We start from the raw sequence: 20,881 nt of genomic DNA on the forward strand, positions 1-20,881 counted from the left end.
GAAAGGGAACAGAATAGACATGGTTGACAAGCAGGAAAAATACTTCACATTAATGGTAAGAAATGGCAGATTCTGCAACAGGCACTCTGGCTGTTAAGATAGTGTTTAGAAGAACAAAAAAATACAGCCAGAATGACAGTAAATTGACCTAAATCAAGTCATAAACAAGCAGAAAACTAGAAAGTAGGTTCAAGCTTTAGTCCAACAATTACTGGGACAACCTCACAGGGATACAGAACTGGACAAAGGGATTCACAACAGCAACATCAGTTTTATAAACGAAGCCTTTCCTGTTACTCATTTATCACTAACAACAGCCAAAACCCAGGACACAATTTCAACTGTGACATCAGTGTGAGTTTTCATGTGTCAGGACTGAATATTCCTTCTTTGGGATTTCTATGGAACCATCATAAGCGCTTCACAAGAACACTGACATGCAAGGATTTACCAATGCCTCAGCCTTTTGAAGGACCCAACACTTGTACAGTTACTATTTCCCTTCTAAGCTCAAGCCTGTCACTTTTCTGATTCGTATTTTCCTCTTGTTTTACTCATTGGTTCCAACTCTAACTAAGAAGCTAAAGGAGGTGGAAGGGAAGAAGCCTGCCTCTTCCAAACTATCCCTTTTTGTCAAGGAAGAGTAAATTGGCTGGTTATGGACAGTCTGAGCAGCTCAGACTGAACAAAGACAGAATACATGACAGCACAGGATTTCAAATGAGCAAGTAAGTGCTGGAAGTGAATAAATAATTCAGTAGGAGAGCTGGCAACCCTGCCATTCAGCTGAGATTTATGTTATTATGAAAGAAAAAGGCTCACTGGAGATTATGGGAAAACTTTTTGGAGGACAGGTTTTCTATCAGCCAATGATTTGTGCAAGGACTGCACTGGTTAAATCGTATTTCAAAGCTGTCAAACAGAAGCAGCTCTTTACATGCACGGCTGCATGTTCACCTTTCTAGGACGCTTCATGGTTGCCATGAGCACCACGGATGTGGTCCACAGTGTCCTCCACAACAGCAATCAGAGATCATTCTGCTGAGCTTTCCAAGAGATAATAACTGTACAGGCTCAAGTTAATAGATTTGTTTCCTTGGTAGAGGAGATTTTAAATGAAACATATGCAGATAGCAGGCTTAAGTTCAAAGCCAGCAGCTATGCAGCAGAATACATTACCCCGTGATACTATTGCCCTCTGAAGCGCTTCTCTGTAATGTCCAGTGAGCTTTTAACATCTTCATGGGGAATAAATCTCAGCCACTAACACATGCTTCAGTTTTCTGCCACTGACCCCTGTAAGGAAATAAATCAGAACTTCTGAAAGGGCTCCAAACAGCCCAGGGAAACTTCCTTTTCCTCCCAGTTTCATAGCCCTTTTCCAACTGTCTCTGCATTGTGCAGTCCCTTCCTATTGCACAAGGCATGGCGTTTCCTGGATGGATTCTCATCTTGGATAAAGCAACACAAATCCAAACAAACTATTGTGCCAGTGAAGTTGGTTTACTTTGAGAAGAAGCTCCACTTTTCAGCCCTCTAAAGAGCTGCCCTAGCAGAGACAAGAGATTTCTTCCTGGAAGTCTAACTACATTAACTAACTAGATGAGCTCTTTAAACCTTTATTACACAAACCATATTCTATCTTTTAGCAATTACTGGTCTCTCTACAAGAAAAGTAGTAAGGGCCAATCATTCCAATAAGAATTAATTGGTTTGTGTCTGGTCTTCGTCAAGAAGCAGCAATGAAGTCTCTGCATTTATCCTATTGATGTGGTTTTACTAATCATATCTTTTAATTTTCAGGTGAATACAGGGTGTTAAGTTACCATGATTACAGTTTTCAGACTGAACATGCCTAACTCAACCAAACAGGAGGCTACTGACAAAAGGGTGTTCTGGCTTTCCCAATGTACCCATGCAACCTAATACTCACACTTCCCTATCAGCTGGATTGAGCACTCAGGTGGCTGTAGTGCAAAACTGACCCAGCCAAAAGATAACACCCCCCCCCAAGCTAACAGTGAATAGACTGGAGCTGCCTTACCTGTCAGTTTCCTGACAGCAAGCAAAGATGAGCTGTTGGATTTGATGCAGGGTGGAAGCAAGCAGTGGGACTGAAACAGCTGCTTCCAAAAAACAGCTGCTCTGCAGCCGAGTTAAAACTGTGTTTTCATGTTGTGCCAACTCAGCAAAGGGAGAGGAAAGGGAAGATGCTTCCAGGTTGTTGTAAGGGATCAAGGCCTGGCAGATGGATTGATAAAACCATAGAATCATAGAATAGTCAGGGTTGGAAAGGACCTGAAGATCATCCCAGTTCCAACCCCCTGCCATGGGCAGGGACACCTCACACTAAACCATGGCACTCAAGGCTCTGTCCAACCTGGCCTTGAACACTGCCAGGGATGGAGCATTCACAACCTCCCTGGGCAACCCATTCCAGTGCCTCACCACCCTCACAGTAAAGAACTTCTTCCTTATATCCAATCTAAACCTCTGCTGTAAAAGCCTGATCTAAAGCATGCTGGAGGACTTTCAGCTCCTATGGAAAATGTCTGTGAGCCTGCTAGCTGCCTGGCCTGCTTTAAGGTACGGCATTACACAGGGTGGGAGAGGGAAGGTCTCCAGGAGATGTCTCTGGTGCGCAGCAAGACAGTGATGAACTTGGTCTAGCCTCCAGAGGTCACAATGGTACAAACCTCTCAGCCTTATCTGGCAAGACAACAGCAGTGACTGCTGCCTTCCATTCTCACTGTATCACCATGTGATGCTGTATGACTTCCACGTTCAGCATTTCTGGTGTTGCTCTCTATAAGGAGCTCTCCTAGGCTACCTAATTCCTAGCTTTGAATTCAACAGAGATATCCTGGTGACACAAAGGCTGTATTAATCTCTAGTAAATGCTTTCCATCACCACCTAACTTGGAACTCTGATTTATTTATCTCACACTCAATAGAAACACTCTAACCAACCAATTGAGTTCAGCATAAGTGCAGCATTAGTTTCTTCATTCCTTTCTGTCTATTCATGTTCATTTCCATGCTAATTTGACTTTTCACCGTTCTTTAATCACAAGCAGCAGCCTCTTACAAATTTCTTGTTCTGTTATTTCCTCATCTGCATTCAGGTGTTGTCTGTGACCAAAAGTACCCTGGAGTGTTTTGGTGACTCGGCTAGGTTTTCACTTGCTCCTAAGCATTATCCTTCCCAGTCTTGTACCGGGAATGGATACTCTAATACCGGAGCTCATTGCTTCAGAAGATAAGGAACAGGAATCCTGGGTAAATGAACTCCCATTGGCAGAGTTCCATTAGACAACAAGCGAGCAAAAGCAGCAGACAGCTATGAGAAAGAGAATTCTGCTGCTCTTTATTTGCAGTGTCAAACCCATTTATTAGAAGTAGGCTGACCTACAAAGAGGAAGGTCTGCTGCTGTGCAAATGCCAGCTCTCCTTATGTGCCACCTTAGTTCTACTCTGCACAAAGCACCGGTATGACAGACTTGAGAAAGCAGCATTCCAATTCACATCTCACTACAGCAGCAGCCAGGCCTTCCCACTGCAGACACATGCAGAAGCACAACAGGTTTGCCACCTGAAGTCAGCCTGCGTGCCCTCAGCCCTGGGCTCATAACCACAGCCTAGCAGTGCCCACACACAGCAGACTTGCCCTGCCTGCTGAATAGATTCCCCCAAACCAATAGTCTAATCAAGGCAGCTGTTACTGGTGTTAGTGAGGATGGCATCCTCCTCCCTACCATCCCAGATCTGCCCATAGCACCCTCCTCCCCATGCTCACAGCGCACATCATCCCACAGCACCCGCCTTCCCTTCCTGCACACAGCCTTGCCTGTCTGGGCAGAAGGCAGGCAGGAAACACAGCCAAGGCCCCTCATTAGCACACTGCTCTCCTTACAGCCAGAGAGCTGAGACAGGTCAGCACTGTTTGTAACAGCACACACAGCTGGAGACCAGGCAGATCTCATTAGGCACTTGCAAATCCGCCTTTAGAATTGAAAACCAAGCTCAAACACTAAAGCAGCTGCAGAAATGCATCTTCAGACAGACTGAGTGTATTCTCAATGCACCCACTCAATCTTCCACTTGGAAAGAGCATTACAAGAGTTCCGTTCAACATGCCATGGCACTGTGAGGGATTTCCTGCAGGCCTTCTGATTAAGTCCAACCTTTATTATTCAGTAATGGGCCAAGATGCTTGTTGCTCAGATTCTTCCATGCTGGCAAACCAGGCTCCACTGTGACTGAGGGCTGACATTTCTGACTGAGGTGCAGGAGCAGAGATGCAGGGGGTACAGCCAGGCCTGGATGAGCAGAACATGTGCCAATTCACATTACAGCCAGAAAGGACAAACCCATGCATCCTTTTAAAAAAGCCCAGGTCTTCGTTCCAAAGCATTTCTGAACATGAGGTAAAGAAATGCTCTCTGCCCTTTTCCACACTGACTGATGAGCTTACATGTTCCAGGCTGCACAGAGTACACTGAAGGGCATCCCAGCTTCCTTCTGACCTACCAGCCCAGATGCATTTCATGGCATCTCCCCTTGTCTTCTTCCCTCATCCCTCACAGGATAAAGCAGGCTGCCTCCTGTGCCTAACTGCTTCCCTTAACAACAAAAAATTCCTGTTCAATTTACAAGAAATGTGATTTTTTACCTCGTTCTCCAGCCTTTTGCTATTTTTGATGGACCCTTAGCATAAGACTGATCAGTGTCTTCCCACTAGCAAGGTTTTGAATCCTTAGAATTCACACGTTCTACACAGTTTCCCAAAGTAATTTAACATCTTCATGCGTTTTGTGAGCTGTTTTTCAGCACTTCTAGTAAAGTACTGCTTCTATTTCAACTTGCTACATGCTACTGCTTAATAACATTCTTCAGCAAGCAGCTTAGGACAGGAAGACAGCGCTAAGAGCAAGAACAAATAGGACAAACAATCAAAACAAGAGGGAGAACAGTTACATAGACATTCCATGGCAATCAGTGAGTTCTTGTCAACAGGTTATCACATTTAGACCAATAATGAAACAGCAAACAAGAAAGAGGTCTTCTATATCTTATTATATATCTTACTATAAATGACAAGTTTGTGACCCAAGCACTTGCATGTTTCTGGGCATCAAAGAAGCTTTTCTCCACTTTCGTATCTGTACAAACAGAGGCAGAAATCAGATGTCTTTTCACCCACAACTGGCTGACCATTGGGTTACAAATCCATCCCTGCCTAGACTGTGTCGTAGCTGGTGTAGTATGTGGTAGCCAGCAGTGTTGCTCTACTGAAGGAAGTACTGCTCCCCTGAAAACGGCTATTTGAAAGTAACGATAACTGGTTGATATCCCAGGGGTATTATCACTATTGCACTCAGCTGTCAACAATTAATTAGTTCATCGTCTGCCCCTGATGATTACGTGGCACTTCTCCATGGCAACATTGATTTGTGCAGTCTGCTTTCAGAAAGAGAAGAAATCCACAGGTTCCAACATCGCTGGCAACACCAGCAGTGAGAGCAGAGCGCTCAGGCTGCAAACCCTATGAGCTGGTAGGTGTTGGTCTAACTTCTGCTGTGCTTCAGCGCTGGCAGGTTTTGCCTTGCCTAGTGCTTAGCTGGTCCTCTGCGATGGGGCTTGCAGCTGATTAGTCCTGTGTTGACTCATTACTTCAGACATGCTAGAACACCAGCCAAAAGGAACAGCATGGGCTTGGTAACATTGCAGGTTCCATCCTCATCTGAACAGAGCTTGGGGGCTACTGGGGAGGTGCCGTTGATTTTTTGCTGTGTTACAGCAGGACTTGCTTTAAATATTCCCCAATGCCTGATCATGCCTCTGACACCTACTGCTCTGTAGTAATAATAAGAGACAGCGCCCAGGCTTTAGATTGTTTTCTGTGTTGGAATGTCCAAAGATGGTCTGTACCTTTGGTGAAACACATCCAAGACATCTAATAACTTCCCATGCAGTGAAATCCTCCGAGCTGCCCAGTGATACACATACAGCTGCAGACATCAAAGCCTCCATGAAGTGTTAAAGTGACATAACAGAGTTACCCTGAGTATACCTGGGTTGTAAAGAGTTATAGACATTGAAAAAGTTGAAAGTTGATAGCATTTCATCTTCCTTCAGTGAACAGGAGATCTATTGCTATTTTGTAATATGACAAAACCTCAGGAGAATCCAAGAGGAACACAGTAATACTGACTGCTAAGCCAAAGAAAGCCAACCCCAATCCACCTTCAAGCAACTTACATCTCCATTGTACAGGGGTGCTTTAACATGGAGATTAATACAGGCTACTCAGTCTGTTCTACTCTGGCCCTCAGTATCCCCTCCTGAAGGTTTTCTGTTCTGGAAAACTAACTGGAACAGGGAGACAAACCTTGCTTTCTACCTACCAGACAGCTCAATGAGGGGGATGGATTCTCTCTTCTATCTAGCAGACACATTGCTGTTTGCATAGAACATCTCCACCAGGAGAAACCTTCCCATTTTGGAGAGATCCTTGGCCTTTTGACTCCAATCCTGCCCCTGGCATGGGAAACAGTAGACTCTCACAGGGCAGGTTAACCCCTGGCTCTTCACTGGATACACCTCTGCTGTGCAAAACGCTGGAGTGGGGGGAGAGGGAAGACAACTGAAGTCTCCCTGTGCACTGTTAACAGCAGAGCTGCCTAAATGAGTCCCAGTAACACAAGAAAGCTTCTGCTTTGTGCTGCTGAAGTCTCAACCAAAGACATCATCGTGGTTACAGCTACAGCTTCCCCCCCCTTCTGTTGAGGAACACAGAAGTATTTCAGATGCAAAACTCACCAGGCTTGAACATCAGCACAGATCATTACCTAACCCGCAGACAAGAGGTCCCTTGGCAGGCCACACCACAGTGTGAGGTGGGAGCAAACAGGTAATCCCAGCTCCAGCAATGCCTGGCTTGTTTGCAGTGCTCTATTCAGCTAGCAGCTTACCAGTCAGCCACACCAGCAATGCCCAGAGGGTTCACAGTACTAATTGGTAGGATTTAGAGTCCCCTAGGAGCCTGCTCTGCAGGAATTCCTGGCCACTCTGGTGGAATGACTTTCATCCTAATGCCTCAGTGCTCATATTATGTACCCTCCTGCTCCAGTAATAGCATTTCAAGCAAGGAAAGCCAGGTTAATTACTCCACCAGCCACTGGGAACACTTATAATGCCACCACATGTGGCAAAGCAACCCCATGCTGCTTTGCATGTGTCACGATGGGGAAAGAAAAACACCCCACTCTTCTGCATCTTACAGAAGACTGATAACACAACTAAAACATTGATGCTATACATGAGATTGGATGGGGTATTTGGAATGCAATTTGAAACCCTAAGTAACAAGAGGAAGGCTCAGGAACTATTTGTCTCTTAGGCAGTTACATCTAACAGCTTGGCATTACCGACTGAGAGCTCAACTTCTTTAACCCAGCCCAGTGAAGGGCAATGGAGAAATACAACTGCTGCAAACAGATGCACGACGAGGCGATAACTGTGCCACCAGAAAGGAAACTCACCTTCAGAGTCAATAGGATGGATTTACTAAACACACCTGTAAGCTGGCAACCAGGAGGCATCACACGGGCAGAGCTATCAGGGGTTTAAATAGCCTTTCACAAACCAACAGCTTCACAAAGGAAGCAATGCCAGTCTGTGAAAGCGAATGTAAGAGCAATGCAATGTGACAGTGGGGAGCTTACTTTCAGAGCCCGAGGTACGCATCCTTCTAGTCTCACATGTAAGGTCTTAAGTACTCCATATGTCCCAGCAGATTTCATGGGGACATTTTTCACATACCCACCTCCTCCCCACCAGCATCTCAGAACTGCAGTATGTGTAAAAACCAGGGCAATGATTCCTCTCCCAGGCTTTTGATCTACCCATCATCTAAAGCGGGAAGATGAAAGCATTTCAGCTCCCTGGGAAGCGCGGCCTCTAAAGTTTCCTACAGATAAAATAGCTGGGACTACACGGAAAAAAACCAAAGTTGCTCTAAGCACTTCGTAAGACTTGAGAAGGAAACAATCGTGTGAGATCTGTTACACCTAAAGCAACAAGTAGCCTGTGCTCTCGTCTGATTGCATTTGCAGCCTGGGTTATTCAGCAGCCGTGCTGTAATTGCTGCTGTCAATCCGGACAGCATTTTTACCCAGGTTCATACACGTTGCCTAAGTGAGGGTCCAGAACAAGTCTGCTGGGACATTAGGATGTACAGAGCTCACCCTTGTCCCTTTTTCACTGCTCATCACATCATGTGCAAGCTTGTTTACACCATCAGTTTCATGCCTGGGCACAGCCATCTCCCACTGCTGGCATTACAGATGGGCTCAGCCACCAGCCCTAAGGAGCAAACAGCACTTTTGAGCCTTCTCTTTGCTCGCTGGTCAAGACAGCAGAAGATCAAATCTTGTGTCCTCATAAACAGCAGTGTGGATCAGCAGTTAAGCAGAGAAAGAGAAGCACAGTTCAAAGTTACACAGTTCTCAAGTAGGCTATGCCTCCCCCTTGACTTATTACTGAAGCCAAATAATACACTGCTTGTTACCAAACCTCACCATGCTGCTTTCAAGAGTTGTTCTCGGGGAGTGGAGTATTGTTTGCTTTGTGTCTTAACTAGATCTGGCACACAAAGAGAGATCCATCAGTCTTTGTCCTGACAAACAGCAAGACATCTCCTTTCTCACTCACAAACATCAACCCTCAGCAGGACTTCTGTTTCCATAATGCCTGAATCTGGGTGTCTGGGTGCTTTGAGAGCAAAACTCACCTGTGTCTTAGCCTAAACCAGGTTACATTCAAGTTGTGCCAACAGGGAATAATGCCTGCAGGGCAGCAGAGTTCACTGTGTCAGGCTGCTTTCCCTTCCAGACCTGAACACAAGGATAACCAAGAAGATTCAAGGACAGCAATAGGCAAGAGGATTTTACTGCACAACTTGTTTAATATGCCCTCCAAGTCAGGGACAGCTTCCCCAAAACTGGGAAAAGTTCTGTAAAAGGCCTTAGTTACCAACTAGTTACCCCAAACCTGCGATAATGGTAAAAGACCAGTCAGATTAAAAGACATATTTATTAGAAGTTATCCCACTGTCTTACAGTGAACCACATTGTGATCACTCACCAAACCGATTCTGCCCTTATGATAGAATTTATGAAGGAAGAGGGGCAAAAAGTGGGTGCATCATTCCTCTTTTTGCTACCCACAAATATATATAATACAGTGTTTTAGCTAGAGCAGATCTCCAAAGACAATCAAGTAGGGTTAACAGCACTGTTAAGAGACTGAGCTCATCCCAAGCTGCACCTACAATAACTGCCTGGTTTGCAGCACACCTTTGGTTCATCACCATAACAGCAGAGTGAACCATGCTGTGTGAAAAGCAAACCATGAACCTCCAGCATGACCAAACACAAAGCAAATGTTCACTGCATACGAGAGTCAATGTTTTCATCAAGGTCAAAATGGAGCTACCACTACCCATCTCACCTATATGCACAGTGCATGTATGTATTAAACCATGTATGCAGCAGGATTCCTCAGTTATAGAAGCTGAACTTGATCTGTATCTTAAACAGGACTGTGTAAGCAGAGAGCAAGTGCTGGCCTCTGCAGGAAAGCATCTTGGGACCCTCTCAATAACAACTTACTTGGATATGAGTGAGCAGAGTGCTCCTGCAGTGATGAGGGCTCCCTGCCCATGGGCCCTGTTAGCACAAGTGCAGCTAGCAGGCTGAGGGAAGTAATTACCTCCTTCTCTCTGTATTTGTGAAGCCCCACATGGAGTACTCTGTCTAGTCTTGGCTCTCCCAGCACAAGACAGCGGCTGCCAAGTCTCTTGCAGTGACTGGGAGTGACAAAAAGCTTCCAAAATGAAGCAAAAATAGAGTTGAAGCTGAAGCAGGATGCTTACTTCAGGAAACCTTCTCCCCATATGTGAATTCAGTCCATCAGTTCAGTCACCAGAGGCAATTCTGGCAATTCTATCCAATAGCAGCATCCTATCAGCTTTTCCTGTGTTCACCATGATAATCTTTGCTCTTTTTAAAGCAATTCCTCAAGGATTCAGGGTATTTTTAGTCATTTGGAATGGCGAGCAACAGCAGAAGAAGTAGTCCTTTAATTACATTTGCACCCCATATGGTTAGCTTCAAAGACACAGAGGCAGATTCAGGACTGACAGAGAACCCATCTCAGTGTTCAGTGTTTAGTATGGACTTGAACAATATGCATTCACTACAGCACACACTGGTAGCACACTACTCAAAAAGCACCTGCTATGCTATCAGCTTCATGCAGAAGCACTTACTGGGCTGTCTGACAGCTACTGTACCTGTGACAGACTACACCACAAGGATGAGCATGTCTCAATGCACAAAGAGCCTGTGGCAAGACCATTTTCCGCTGTTGAAGGTGTCCCATACCAGTGCAAAAGGCTCATTTTCTTCCCTCAGTTCACCCCTGCATCCTGAGATGCACTCACACAAATGAACAGAGAGAAGCAGGATTATCAACACATGTATAACTAAAGAGAGATCTGTTCTCTGGCTATCATTTATCAGCAAAAAGATCCACTCAAATTCAGACTACAATTTGGCTTATTAGGAAATATTACAGCTGAATATGTTTCTGAGACACAGCTACTGAAGGCAAAATCACAAGTGATGGAGGATACTGATGAAGACCACAAACCTAAAGCAGGACAGGAATAAAAAGGAAGATCATTTCCCTTCCAGGGCCTTTCTTCCTTGGAATCTCAGAATCTGCACAAGACTGCTGAGATGCAACCAGGCTTCACCACAGATCTCATGAAGGCTCAAAAGAAGCCTAAGCTCTCTCTGCTGCACAAATGGAAAACTACTCAGTGCTTACACCAAGCAATCACAGACTTAATGAGGGTAGCAGTATTGTCAATGTACCTGACAGTAACTGACAGCTTTCCTTTGTAACTACCTGTATGGGCTTACAGGGAAAGATGCAATCACTTTGCCCTGGTATTTACTTAGTTGAAGAAAGACTATTATATAGTAATTAGCTCCATGTGTTCACTTCACATATTCTGTGAACAAAAAGCATTTCAGTAACAGCAAAAAAGCTACTTATTATCTAACTAAAGACTTAAGTTTAGGGACTAGGTAGGCAAAATCCAAACAGTAGGGAAAAAAAGCTCATCTAAATTAATGTAACAGCTGCTCAGAGTTCAATGTATTTTACACTTCAGTTGAAATCCATCTTTTTTTCCTTGACCAGCTGACTTCCTATGGTGACTTCCTGGAATTCCAGCTTTACTGGAAGAAGAGCTGACCTTGCTGGCCTGTTTGTATAAATATCCAGAACTATTGCTTCATCTGCATTTAAAAACCAAGTGTGTACTTCTGCTGGTATTAGAGTCCAGCAATTGTAAGAATTATGTGAGAGGACATATTCCTATCTATTTATAGGAACATTCAGCATTGATGACAGAAGGATTCAAGAACATTTCTAATGAAGAGAGGCAGATTATGCTTTAATTATTTCCTGACACTAATCAGGGCAAGACACAAGCTCTTTGATAGAACTGAAGCTATCCTGAGATAGAGCAAGTTCTATCCAGATGCACAGTAGTCCTCAATCACCATTCCCTTCAGCCTCACTTGTTTAATACTCCAGTCAAGCATAGTGGGACTTCACCTCCAGCTTTTAAAACTGGCTTTTGACACGTGTATGGAAGCACATTCAGCTTCCCACTTGGTCAGTTTGTTTGGGTGCTTTTCTTTGCTTCTTTTCAGCTTGAATCATCATAGAATCACAGAATGGTTTGGGTTAGACCTCAAAGCCCATCCAGTTCTAACCCTATTTCCACAGGCAGGGACACCTTCCACTAGACCAGGTTGCTCCAAGCCCCATCCAACCTGGCCTTGAACACTACCAGGGACTGCAGTACCTCCAGAAAGTAACACATATGCAAGACAGCCTAAATCGACTGTCATTCATGCACAGGCACCTAGAAAACACAAAGCTCAGTAAAAAGACTTCTGACTGAGCAAGGGGAAGGGTTATTAAAAAGCCCTAAACAGAGGGCTCTTGTTTAAGACTTGTTAGTTGTGTCAGTCAAGCATGGACAACCACATCTGATCTTTCAGAATGCAATCCCCATCTCCAAGGAAATAAAACGAAGCTTAGTTACATTCAGAAGAGCAGCAAGCCTATCCTTGTAACAAGGAGCAAATAAGTTTCAGGGGAAATATTAAGAACATTTACATTTCCTAGAGCATTCCAAAATTCCAGTTATAAAAGCCAGCAGATATTTCATGTTGGGAGTGTGCTATTATTGGTACAATTAAACCTGCAGGAAATGCAACACTGGAGTTTGTGACAGGGAATGGATGGTTTCCTGACCTACATCAGCCAACACGCACAAAGGAGCAAACAATCTTGTGCCACACAAATTGTGCATAGGAAGCTTAGGAGAAGCCTCTTTCACTTATTCCCCCTCATCTTTAAATATTTATTACTGTGTGGTACCAATGGATGCTGTGGAATATTTTTTGGACTATTTTTATTTGCATTAGCAGCAACTTGACTAGCTGCAGTTAAGGTGACTCAAGATACATAGCTTATAAGAAGTGCTCTCCCACTTCTTGCAAAGTTTAACATAGTTATACCTGGGCACATCTGGCCTAAAATATCCAGACTAGCTCAGGAAGCTCACATATAAACTGCATTAAGTAAGTATAGCACTTAAAATGGTCATTTTGGATTCAATTTGACTTGTTTATCTCCTGGGTGGGCTTTTTCCTCCACCTCTTTACTGGAAGTCTTTTCAGGAACTAGAAGACATGAATTGTAAGTATACAAATTAAGATGCTATCTGACAATTAGCATTATGCTGTGTCCTGTAATAAAATCAACAGCAGAAAAACCCCACTAATACCTTTATGACTCCGTGTGGTTTTATAAGGAACTTTTCCCTTCTAATGCAAGCTGAGACTATTTCAGATGCTGCTTGGCTAATGGTGCTGGAGCAGGTCCAAAGCAGCTTCAGACACTTTCAGGGCACCCATTAGTTTGCTAGTACACTATGATATTTCCAGTTTACAAAGAGCCTTTACATCAACATCTCAGAAGTGCACCAGAGGAACCTTTAACTCTAGAGCATTAGCATAAAAACCCAAGCAAATAACCCCAAATACTGCTAAATGTGTCAGAAGTGGGATGCGAGGATGGATGGGGAAAGAGGACAGGCATTGCAAAGTCCAGAGTTAAACTACAATTGCTGATGTCGAGAGAACCTGAATTGTAGCAGAAACCCTTCTGTTGCAGTTGCAGCCTAGCAGAAGAGGAACAGCTTAGCAAGAGAGCTCAAAAGGTGCAGTAAGCATGTACAACATTGCCACTCCTTCCCTGCATCTCCCTCTCCCCCAGCTTTGTCTTTAGACACAAGGCTGATGACCTGTGAAGTTCTGAATGGTCTTCAAGGTAAGATCCTTTACAATCTTGCAAGACAAAGGCTTACCTGAAACCTGAAGCTTCCATCACAAAAGGAGCCAATATCACTACTTACCATACTCACTCAGTTGTACTTTAAGCTGCTTTCTACTTTAAGCTGCCACTGTGCTCTGCGACCTTGACTGCAGCTTCTTCTTCTCACCACCCCCCAGCCTTGTTAAAGAGAACAGATTTCCTTAGTTACTTCAAATGTACCGAGTTATTTCCCAGTACAGTAACCCAAATCCTTACTCTTTAATCAACGCTCTTACAAGCATACAAGTATCCCCCAGGCATTTTATTTCACATAGACATCCATGGGGTCAATTACACTTGCTGTGCGAATCACACACTCAAGCCTGATCAGCGACACTAGAAATTCAATTATCTCTGGCTTTTTCAATGTCTTTTGATGGACTAGGGGACAACTATGCAGCTATTTAATCTGCATATAGATCCAATCTTAAACAGATGGCGAAACTTGGACGTGATTTCATAGTAACACATTTGAAAGTGACAATTTTATATCTCTCACTTTGCCTCAAAACTGTGAGCTTTTGCATAACCTACACTAACCTACAACAGTCAGCTAAGTAGCATCAACATCCAAACTAACCAGATTCTTCCTGCTATTAGGACACAGCAGACACTGAGGAGCTTTCCAAACAGTTGTTACCTTCGGTTTATCTATTATGGTCTCAGAAAAGTGAAAACCCAGTCACTGCTTTGGCCGAGAGTAGTATTTTTTGTTGATTAGTAGCATTACTTTAGTATAATAAAGGCATAGAGCTCATTTTTATCAAGAGATCAAGCTATTTTACCATGAAACCCCACTACTGAACACGCGCTACCTCACACCATTACAGAACATGAAAGAGGTGGAAAAGAAATGGTGCAACACAATCTCAACCATTTCTATAACATCAAAACTTACCTGTCCCAAGAAGCCAGAGCAGAAGCAAAAGAGACAATTAAGGTAAAATATACAACCTATTCTCCATCTTAAGTAATTTCTCTTTAATAAAACCCTTGCTACCTTAGTAGAATATTTAGTCAAGATTATAAAGAGAAAGGAAACCCTAGGGGGGAGACTGTTACCTGAGATCTGAGATCACTGGGCAAAGAAGCATCTTATGAATACAGAAGGTGCAAGGATGTAGTAAAGGGGTAGGAGGCAGACAAGCTATGGAATTGACAGAAACAAAATAGGGTTTTTTAAGGTGTGTGATGCCTTTTCAATCTGAATTAGTTTCATTAATAACCCTGAATGTAACTGAATGAAACACTGAATCTGTAAAGCTCCCTTTTAAAGAACAGAAACCAGACAGATCTACATGGCAGAGGGCAGGCGGTTCTGGTTTAAGTAAAGGCTAGTCTATCCAGTGTACAAAGTCACAGGACACCAGGGGCCTTGCTGGCTGCTCAGATGAACAATCCCACAGTGAGGGGTTCTGTAAAGTCATCCTTCTGTCCAGACACAACCCTTAGTAATGGCCACGTCTGTGCCACACGGCTTCAGGCATCGAGCCCAGCCAGGAAGAATTCCTGTTCTCCAAGGTAAGGGGAAGTGTAAAGCAGATGGCTTGACTTTGTAGTTAAAAGTAGTAGGAAACCTTTAGGACCCTATTTTTTAGTAGCCAATTTTAGAAGTGCTTGAAGAGCCAACACAAAACACTCCCAAACACGTGAGACTTTCTGCTTTAGCCAAATATTTGTTATTTGGTCCTAATCCAGATCTTCTATGAATATTCCTAGCCACAGCAAACAGATCCAGCTGAAAGGGAAACATTAATTAAAGTCACAAGCATTAGAAACAAAGCACCATACCCTGAAATGGTGCAAGTATTCCTCCAGCAACCTTAAATGTCATGTGTATTTGCTTAGCCTACCTGGATGGACCAATCTACAAGTGATGCTATCTACTAAATTTGGATTTTAAACCTATCTGGATCAATACAAAGGTGTTTTATGTCCATGGTAATTTCTCTCTTTCCTCTCAATTCACAGCTAGGAAAGAAAGATCTCTGTTAGCTGAGGAATTAAACTCAGGCAGCTTCAGGTTTTTATGGTTAATAAGAACAGCCATAGAAGTAGCTGTACGTGGTCTTGAAAGAGCCTATTTAGTCAGAAGACAAACCCAACCGCCCTGTATTCGTCTACCATACAGCCAGACTATTATTTTCATGCAGATGCTAAAATGAAGTTACTTCCCAGCATTTAGATCAAAGTCACCTGGCTCTGCATTGGAACCAGAGGCAACAGTGGCAGATAAGGATTTGGTCAAAGACACCTAAATTATCAGGTTACATTAAGAGCAGCAAAAGTATCTAAGATACCATCAGAAATACCATAAAAAAAACTCTGAACCCATTAAAGTACATTTTTACCAGAACCAGACCAAAGTCAGGTAAAATGCAACAGCAAATCCTTAAACTTTTTCTTTCATCAATCAGCATTAATAAAGTTGTTTCTTGTCACTCCGTTATCTTATAAATCTAGTTTATCCCAGTGGAAGAGTACATTTCAAGTAGGAATATAATAAAACTGTGGCCAAATCCAAAGTAAAATGCCTTTTTATTATACGCAGCATAATCTGTGCATTCTGTGTGCAGCCCTGCACAGTAGATTGAAATACAGCTGGTGAGCAAGCTGGAGCCTACTTTGTCTCCAACTTGGTCCCAAAATAGTAAGCTAAATTCCAATTATACAGTCCTGATTACTAGTCACACAAAGGGCAGAAGAATCACAGCTTGTCTTGTAGGCTCCTAAGTAGAACTTATTTTCCACTGGCAATTGAAGGATCTAGATTTAGATACAGCATAAAATCAACTCAAGGAAGATCATAAGACTAGGAAAAGCTGCACTGAGGGGTTGCCAGTGCAGATTAAAATGCCTAACGCATCTTGACTTGGGTTTCATATTGTTTGAATAATTATTACTAAGATTCAAAACTCTTTTTTTGTGCACTTAATATCATTCAGTTACACCTTCATTACCAAGATCAATGCCACACTTCTCAATAAATATAGCAACTTGAATGTCAGAAACAGTTAGAGCTTTCAAACACTACTTTGACAGGTAGGCTCCTTAACAAGTCCAGGTTTTGGCTAAGCATCAAATCACAGGCCTCTACTTTTCAATGCGTCTGGTGCTATTAGGCACAAAGTGCTCAGCAGCATAACCTGAAAGTTGCCTAAACTTTAAGAGACAAAGTTCTTCCAGAAAGCACTATCCACAATTGGGTCCTTTCATAGACTGGTTTCTGAGCAAAATCACTCCTGCCTAGCAATTTTCCAATGCTTACAAATATTGCCAAAATATGTACCAGTTAAACAGCAAGACAAAAAGAAGAATGCAGGTTGGTAGGCTTTAATGCCACTGATTTTTCTAACCCATCTATCTCCACAGAGAAATAAAGTGTTCTCCTACTGAGATACAACCACGAACTGTCACACCTTAACACCTGACCGTAACTTATGCTTATCTTGGTTGCCCTTCATTAGAGCATAACTACCTTTAACCACCAGCACAACTGGCCAGGTCATTTATGTCTTTCCACACCAAGCTGGTTCTTTTAGGTTTGCCCACAGCATTCTGCACCTGAATTTGTATCACTCAGAGAAGGCAACACAAGTAATGCTACAAGAAAACAGCTAAAGTTATCTGAAAGAGCAAACCTTCCCTCTCCTCTTTGTGAATCACACCTTCTTGTTAGGCTTGCATTGAGCTAAATACCCAATACATTAGATAATTTGAGGATGAACAGCAGTAGTCATTTAATAATCTTATGTGTTTCCCTTTTTTTTAGTGTATTTTCTTAGTTTTCCTTTCTATTACATCCACAAACATTGTGGACATACGCCAAACATGAGATCTCATGTTTCCCATTATTAGAATAGCTTGTAAAATGTAAAGATCCTTGAGCAGATTACTATTTTCATTATCAAAGCTAGAGATGTGAATTCCTACTCTTCCCCTTCATTCCTACCTCCCTCAACAGTGATTTTGGGTGTTCACTTTACACTGGGTATTCAGTTAACAGACCCCTGTTAAACAAAACGAAGTTGAAAGGAAATTTGATTTCAGCATCCAGCATCACAGATATTCAGAAGTGGTACTGCTAGAGAACAGAACACATGCTCTGCACATACACCACAGAGGAGGAAACATATCACCAAGAAAACGGTATCTTTTCCATACCTTAAGCAATCCTAAATCTGAAAACATAGCAAAAGTTTGCATTTGAAATACTTTTATTCAAATCAGAATACAAATACAAACATTCGAAAATGTACAACCATACAAAAGGACATTTTCTATGTCTTAAAAAAACAGATTAAACTTCTATCTGTGCAATCCTTTTCTGGGGGAAATTCTACTCAGCAGACATTTAATGTCCTCTTCAGAGCATTCTATGCCAAACCCCCCTACCCCAAAACCCAGTCAGACTGAAGACTATAAGCAACATGTCAAAAACACCCTAACACACTAAATATCCCTGAATAGATTACAAACAAACCATATCTCCCAGGTAATAAACATGATAATATATTTCCCTACTGACTTCAGGGCTGATGGGTAGTTCAATTCAAGCTCTCTATATGTAGCTGGATATGTAACTTGTGCAACACAGCTGGACTCCATTTTCCTGGTTTGAACTGTCTTTACTAACTCGGAGAAGCAATTATAGCTTTGTAGATGGCTTTCTGCCTTCCTCCTTCCCCCAAAGGTTCAACTCTTCAAACAAATATGATTTGCAAATAAGAATTAACAGCAGTAGAAGGGGTCTGAACCCCAAATAACTGGGTTTTACATCATCTGCCAACATAATAGCTGAAATGATCATCTGCTCAATATCACATTGTGCTAATGAATGTAGTGGAAGCATTATCACAATAACAGTTTACAACCACTCTATATATCCCGATGTATTTTGTATGAAGTTTTGCTTACTGATACTATAAAGTTACCTCACACAGTATAGTTAACCTCAATGTTCTGTCATTCCATTCACTTTAACATTTGTCCAGGACATTACTTTCTTCTCATTTTCTGGCAGGAGATGATTTTTTGCAGCTGCAGTCATGTAAGAATTAGGTAAGGCAACGGTTGTGGAAAGAGGTGGCTGCTTAAAATGACATTATTGGAAAACATATTATGGGGCACACAATCCCCTCCTTACATCTCAAAAACAGCAGGAGACTTTAAAGTCGAAAACAGTTGCTCAGTTTATAGCAATGTGCTCAGTCCCTAAGAAAAAGCAAGTAGACAGTGATTTGAATTAAGCTCATGAGAAACAGGTTCTCTTCCATCTTCTACCTTGCCATTCCTTCAGCTGTTAACAGCATCCACATCATGTAACGTAAAGCTGCTTAACAAAGGAATATGGGCACCTAAGTCATGATGCAGCTGCTACCTTCAACAAACCAGAAATACTTACCTGGCCCTGTTGTGGAGAGGAATATCTCATTAATTTTTACTATGATGGAGATGAATGCAGGTTAAATAGAGGTTAAAATGGCATCCTGCCTGCAGCACAGTTAACTATACCGGCTTTCAATTCTATTGCTTCTACAAGTATGACTCTGCCCTCTGAACATTCCAGCATCTTCAGAGAAAACCCTAATATCACAGAAGTAATGTTTAATAATGCAACAAAAGCTAGTTGAGTGTGACATGGCCATTCTTCTCAACATTTTATGACTGAAAATCATTATTCTGTACTAGGGTGTATAGAACACACAAGTCATTTCAGTTTCTCCAGCAAATTTTCGTCAGTGTCTTATTTCCTGGTGTCTTAAAATATCTTCAGATTGTCCTGTAAGCTCACTTCAGATTATGGGCTATTTTTTTTGTTAAACATTTACTTTTTGCTCCAAAGGAAAGCCTTGTTTTTATAGAAAGATTCTAAGCACATTTTTCAACCACCATCCCATACTCAAAAGTTCACATGGGGTAATGTTAGCACTGGTAACACCAGGACATACTCCAGTTACCGCACACTACTGGCTAAGATTGAAGGACAGTGCTGAAAACTACTCACAGTCTACTCAAGTTTTCCTTTTCTTGCTAAGATGTAAGAACACATCACAAGCAGTTTTACTGCAACTGAGAGAAAAAAAAAAATGTGAAGTGTATTTATTACCAAGTCTGCAAGACTTCATAAGGGAGTAACACTTTAAGTTACTATGGGAGTAATCAAGATTTAATATGGGAAAAATGGCTAAAGAGCAATTTGTAGGCAAGATGCAGCTATACCTAAGACTCTCTTAGGAAGTTTCGTCTGTCTGGTCATCTATTTCCTACAGCTAAATTTCATACAACAGATACTTTGAAACTACAACCAACGAGTAACATCAAATAACCGCCAGGATCAATATAAAACAACACAGTTTCTGATGTAAGGAAATTGCTTCACTTTTAACAAGGTGGGAAGACACACAACTTATGTTATGGAACCAAGTATTTGAGAGGTAGTCTAGTTGCTCATTTGACTGGGAGAGGTAGAGCTAGTTGAGAAATCAATAGCTAATGCCAGTCAAAATGACAATTATCCCAAGTTCTCTAAGATGTGAAAAACTACTCAGCTGAAAGTGATTATGTCACCAAGGATTCAGCTGTCTTGCTCATATTTACTTACTTTTATATTGTTTTACAGAGGTTATTGTAAAATATCCATTCAGAGACAGAATGTTCCCAGAAATAACCAGGGAAACACCTTGACTACATTTTGGGCTTTGTCAACCAATTCATCAAGTTTATACATCTTATAACTGTAAAGGTTAATAAAGCTAAATGCCTCTCCTCTTTTGGCAGGCTGATATAGCTACAAATACATACCAAAGGCTAGAAGCAAGGTAAGTCTCAAATTCCATAGTGTTTATCTATATAGTATTCTCCATGCAATTTGTTCCCACAGGAAAAAAACCCAAAACCACTTATTTCAGAGATGAATGCCTACAAGACACATTGGGCATACTGTCAACAGGTATTAAACTCCTCATATCTTCAGAGTTAAAGACATCTGGGTACAGAATCATACATAATGCTCCCTTGGATTGATGTAGACTCTTCCAGGTCCTGAGTTATCTGGGTATCTGCTGCTCCAGTTTTTGTAGTATGTTTGCTGATAAACAGGATACATATGCTGAACATCTTCTTCTTCCTGTGGCTCTTCAGCCTCATAAGTAAGTTGTCTTCCATTCACAATGTTCTAAACACACACAAGAAGCAATCAGTTTCACAGTTCATGTATAGAATCTGCAATTCCTGTTTTTGTTAAAGCGTTAAGCAAAACAGAAGGTGCACGATCTGTAAAATAGCCCTATGAATCAATATGAACTTAAAAAGTGCATTCACTAACAGACATGACAAAAGCGTTAGTAGCTAC

At 42.1% G+C, this 20,881-nt stretch overlaps 1 protein-coding gene across 1 annotated transcript in view; it reads right to left on the minus strand.

Annotated features, from left to right (window-relative positions):
• Nucleotides 1-17,845: 17,845 nt before the first annotated feature.
• The window catches only part of NECTIN3 (nectin cell adhesion molecule 3), a 61,258-nt gene continuing 58,222 nt past the window's right edge, over nt 17,846-20,881 (minus strand). The window contains exon 9 of the mRNA XM_034060103.1: nt 17,846-20,704. Within this exon, the coding sequence (XP_033915994.1) occupies nt 20,528-20,704 (177 nt within the window). The 3' untranslated portion in view covers nt 17,846-20,527. The remainder of the gene's footprint in view (nt 20,705-20,881) is intronic.

The sequence above is a fragment of the Melopsittacus undulatus genome, chromosome 2 (genome assembly GCF_012275295.1).
Source record: "Melopsittacus undulatus isolate bMelUnd1 chromosome 2, bMelUnd1.mat.Z, whole genome shotgun sequence".
Taxonomy (NCBI): Eukaryota; Metazoa; Chordata; class Aves; order Psittaciformes; family Psittaculidae; genus Melopsittacus; species Melopsittacus undulatus.